At 31.6% G+C, this 4,804-nt stretch overlaps 1 protein-coding gene across 1 annotated transcript; it reads left to right on the top strand.

Moving 5' to 3' along the window:
* Nucleotides 1–1,996: 1,996 nt before the first annotated feature.
* On the top strand, nt 1,997–3,422 carry LOC128157911 (neuronal acetylcholine receptor subunit beta-2-like). The gene has a single exon (XM_052820569.1). It carries the CDS (start codon nt 2,079–2,081, stop codon nt 3,285–3,287), a length of 1,209 nt encoding a protein of 402 aa, XP_052676529.1. The 5' UTR covers nt 1,997–2,078; the 3' UTR covers nt 3,288–3,422.
* The last annotated feature ends 1,382 nt before the right edge of the window (nt 3,423–4,804 follow it).

The raw sequence follows: 4,804 nt of genomic DNA, 5'->3' as shown, positions 1-4,804 counted from the left end.
TAGCAGATCCCTCTGCAAAAATATAATTGCAAGATCTTCGTTGTTAAAGCGTTTGATTTTCAAGCGTCCAAACAATTATGTTGCGGATTCGCTATCTGCAAAATTATGATTATAAAGGTTGAAGCAGAGTTATTGTTACTATCTACAATAATAATATGATAACTGAAAAAAAAACTCCCCCAGATGACATTTTTTGGTGGTATCCATTGTATTAATTTATTACTGGTTTTGTCGATGATAAAGAATGACACAATAAACCAGTGGTAGGATATCAATATAAGTGGCAACATTTTATATCTAAGTATATGGAATTTGCAATTTAACCATGTTCAGAGTCAGTTGCTATGGCAACAAAAACCAACATAAAGGATTACTGTATAGACCAATGTGTTTTTAGGGATTGAATGGGGTTTTAGCTTGCCTTGACCCAAATGTTACGTTTTGATTTTAACATAGATTTTGATGTCAATAGAAACTGATATCGTGATCTTTATTGTAAAAAGTTTTTCTTTTGAATGATGATGATTAGATAATAAGGAAGTTCTCGTTGTTATGGTAAGGAGGTTCTCGGGAGTTCCCCATTCCTAAATTGATAAGGTGGTTTATGCGTGTGCTTTGTCAGGATATTTGTTGACTTTAAAACATATTTCCGATAAACGCAAAATGATGAAGGAAAAAGCAAATTGATTGCCATGCTTATTTAAAATTCAAAGTAAATGTGCCTCTTTTTTATTAAATGAAAGAACTGAATCCAAAAAAAATACTTTGGCATCATACAAAGTTTTATTGTTCGGAAACATCACATTGATGAGGTTTTCCTGTTCAATTGTTTTCTCAAAGTGGAAAATAAGCATCCTCTTTATATACAAAATGAGAATTTACTTCGAAGACCCAGTTTCCAGGAGCATTATGTTGTTTGTCATTGATTTTGCGAAGTTTTGAATTTATCATGTTGTCTGCCATTCTAAAATATTAATACTATGCGTCTTTCATGTCGAAGCTGCATAAAATAAAATGAACATTATCTAATATCCAGCTCTGGAATAGGCAACTAACTAGTTCATGTATTTATGACTTTGTACAACAACAATGCAAAATTCATTATTATGCAAAGCTTTTTTTCGCAAATTGTTTCGGTCTTGTCTATTTACCGGTTGACACTTTTTTGATACATAGAGAATATAATCTGATGTCTCAAGGACTGTTTATGTCTAAAAACAACATTATCTGGAATGTTTTTCATTCAGGAAATCAAAATGCTGTTTAATTTATTTTGACAATCAAAAACAATTGAAAAATGTGGGATTTTTTCTATCATTCGCGATTTTTTTTTTTTTTTTTTTTTTTTTTTTTTTTGCTAAAGAAAACACAATTGAAATAATTTGTAAATGCATATCAAGATTTTTTTTCAAAAATTAAGAAAATATTATAAAAAAAAAAGAAACAACGAACAATCCTGACCTAGATACTTTAACGCAATTCTGTAGTGAGTTTAACTTATCAAGTAATTTATAACCGGTAAAGATCCATAATGATTTGAGTTTGCCAACAGAAAATTTTTGATCTTTTTAAAATTATCATACTTCATTTCCGTCCCTTATACGTTAAATGTTAATGAAGTCTTTATATTATGCTAACAAGTAAACATTAAGAAATTCATGCAGAATTTGCCTTTATATATGTCTTTATATATCTGTGCATTTAATGCTGAGGGAATGTGCCCTATCTTCAATATTATAATGTTCAAAAAAGAAATTTAAATATTGTTATAAAATTAACATCAATTATTGTCCACTCTTCATTAATTGATCAGAGTTAAAGATATTAGTTGAAGTTAAAGTTCATTAATTGATCACAGTAAAAGATATATTCTCTATGGACGAAAGAGTAATCACGTTCAGACAATTCATTAAAATACATGTATATGCTTTAAAAAGATCCATTTAGATAATCAATAAATGCATAACCGTCCTCTTTTGTTTGCAGAGTTCACACCTATTAAACACTTAAAACACATTTATTTAGCCAGATTATACCAGCTGACCAGTTGTATTAAGAATCAACCTGCTAGGGGCACAATGTTGTGTGTTGTGATCCTCTTGGTTCTCTATTTACCACCATCGTTAGGTTTCACAGCAGAAGAGGTCAAGAATTTGACAAAACTCATATTTGACACAAACGCTTACGACAGCAGCCTTAGACCGGCTTCAAACCAAATGTATCCGACGGACCTGAAAGTGTCGTTCGACCTAATAAGCATAAACAAGCTAGACGAGTTGGAGGAGAAACTCGTTACCACGGCGTACCTGACCGTTCAATGGAAGGACGAGTTCCTCACCTGGGACACCGCGAGATTTCGGGTAAAAAAAATTCCGTTGCCACAGAACGCAGTGTGGAAGCCGGACTTTGTCCTAAAGAATGGTTTTACCGAGTTCATAGAAATAGGTGGCTCTTTTTATTACGTTGTTCTGGCATTCGATGGGACTATTATTTGGAAACCGTATCAAGTGTTTCAGTCACAATGTTCCATTGACGTCACTTACTTTCCATTTGATAGGCAGACGTGCAATATTCAGTTCACGCTTTGGTCGCATTATACATACCAGGTTACTTTGAGTTCATCAAGTGAAAATGTGAGAATGGGCAACTACAAAGCAAATAAAGCTTGGAAAATCACTTCAACTTCACAAAACATCGACAATTCTGGATCCAACAGTATCATAACGTATACCCTGAATCTGAAACGAAACCCTGACTATTACGTCGGAAATCTTGCCACACCGATTCTTTTTCTAGGTGTATTGAACATTCTGGTTTTCATCATTCCAGCCGATGCCGGAGAGAAGATGTCCTACTGTATCACTGTAGCTTTAGGTTTCATCGTCTTCTTGACAATCATAAGCTCTGAACTACCGGCCAACTCGGACAGCACGCCGTATCTATCGAAATACCTACATATTCAAATCTTTATGGGAGGAATAGCACTCGTCATTTCTGCAATACAACTGCGGCTTCGACACAAATATGAGAAACAGGAAGTCAACACCCTTTTTAAACTTCTAGCTAAAGTTGCATTGTGCAAAACATTTAAAGTCAAAGTGTCTTGTGAAGACAAAATTACTCAAGCCAATGAACGGAACATTAAGAATCAGGACACGGAAAAATTTGATGATCCAATTTCCTGGAACGATGTTTCGTCCGCTATTGATTTTGCAATGTTTTTGATTTATGTTTCCGTTTATTGTATAAGCACTGTTACCATCATAGTTTTTCTAGAGAATCGGTAGCAAATATTCGTCGTTTCTGTCATAAAAGTTTTTAGATTTCTTGTATTTTGATTGTATAGATTGATTTTCATTCAAATTAACATGACCCTCCATTTTTATTCATGACGTCATCATTGTTTAAACCTACTTAATAAAATCTTTTACGTGAAAAATTTACTTTAGTAGTTTCTATTTGTTTTTTTTTTGTCTATATTTCAATGTTTTGATATGCAGGTATGTAAATATAGACTAAAGCAAAGATTAGTCATTTCGCGGAATAATACGTAATTTAGAGTCCGTATGCTTTCTTAACACACCTGCGTATTAATTGATTTCCTATTTTTTAAAAATAAATTTACTAAATAACTGAAAAGCAGATGATGTCATGCCGAAACCGTAGACAAGAAGATAAAGTAAAATGTACTGTGTAGACTTAAAGGGAGTACCAGACGTGATGAATTCTCTTTCATTGTCGACGAATTTTAAAACGTAAAAACGCAAGAGATAAGTGTCGATTAATTTCAAATAGTCATGGTTACCTAGATTAAAAAAGGGAAAAAAAATGAAAACCCAAGAGGTAACTGTCCATATATTTTAAATCGTCGTGGCTACCATGGTTAAAAGATAAAATAATAATAAATAAGCTCATTTTTTTGGTGATGATGTCAACTATCTTACTATCTTTTGTGCAATTATGATAAAGAAATACTTGTTTTGTATAATTTATATCAAACTTTAATATTTTTATTGGGAAGATTAATATTAATTAATATTGTATCATGCCAAATATAAATGCCATTGTTTTGTCAATATTTAAATGTCCGTGTGGATTTTATTGATAATTTTTACAACACCTTTGCTATTCATAAATATGCTTATTTTTACGTAGATTATAAAAATATATGAGGTTTTAAATAAGAACATCAAACACAATTACCTAAGAAATGAACTCTCATTGTCCAACCAAGTAAGACGTCGTGTATAATCTTTCCTTGGGCAGTTTACACTTTATAATTTGCGAAGAGGATTATAAAATGCGTAAATTGTCCAATCCAAGTGATATGAAAATAACCTGGTAAGATATTGGGTTCATTCAATATCAACTTATTTTTTAAAACTTACTGTACACTTTAAGTGCGTTTTACTTTTAAAATGATATTAACCTGTTCGAAATTCATTGTAATGCAAAGTGGATAAAAACGTTTTATATGATGGTGCATTGTGTGACATGTTGTGTGACGTGCAAACAAGGTTATACAAATTTCACTAAATTTTCTATCCAATCAAATGCCGCGTTATAGCCAGAATTAAACTATTTAAAATTAAAAAAGAAATAGCAATATAAAAATAATCTGAGATTTTTTTTTTCAAATATTCCTTGTAGTATATGAAAGGACTACCACCGAATAAAAATTATTCTAATAACATCAAAGTAAAATATCTATCATAACCGAATAAAAAATTAAATTAAGACATTATCCAAAGGTTTTGTTCATCAAATCGATCATGTTTTCCTTCTTAATTTTTTTCTCAAAGTT

The sequence above is a fragment of the Crassostrea angulata genome, chromosome 8 (assembly GCF_025612915.1).
Source record: "Crassostrea angulata isolate pt1a10 chromosome 8, ASM2561291v2, whole genome shotgun sequence".
Lineage (NCBI taxonomy): Eukaryota > Metazoa > Mollusca > Bivalvia > Ostreida > Ostreidae > Magallana > Magallana angulata.
Note: the sequence above shows the minus strand (reverse complement) of the source record. Positions and strands in the feature narration are given on the sequence as shown.

Bases quoted from the DNA above. Each gene is read 5' to 3' on its own strand.
- LOC128157911 (XM_052820569.1), top strand. From the start codon at position 2,079: ATGTTGTGTGTTGTGATCCTCTTGGTTCTCTATTTACCACCATCGTTA.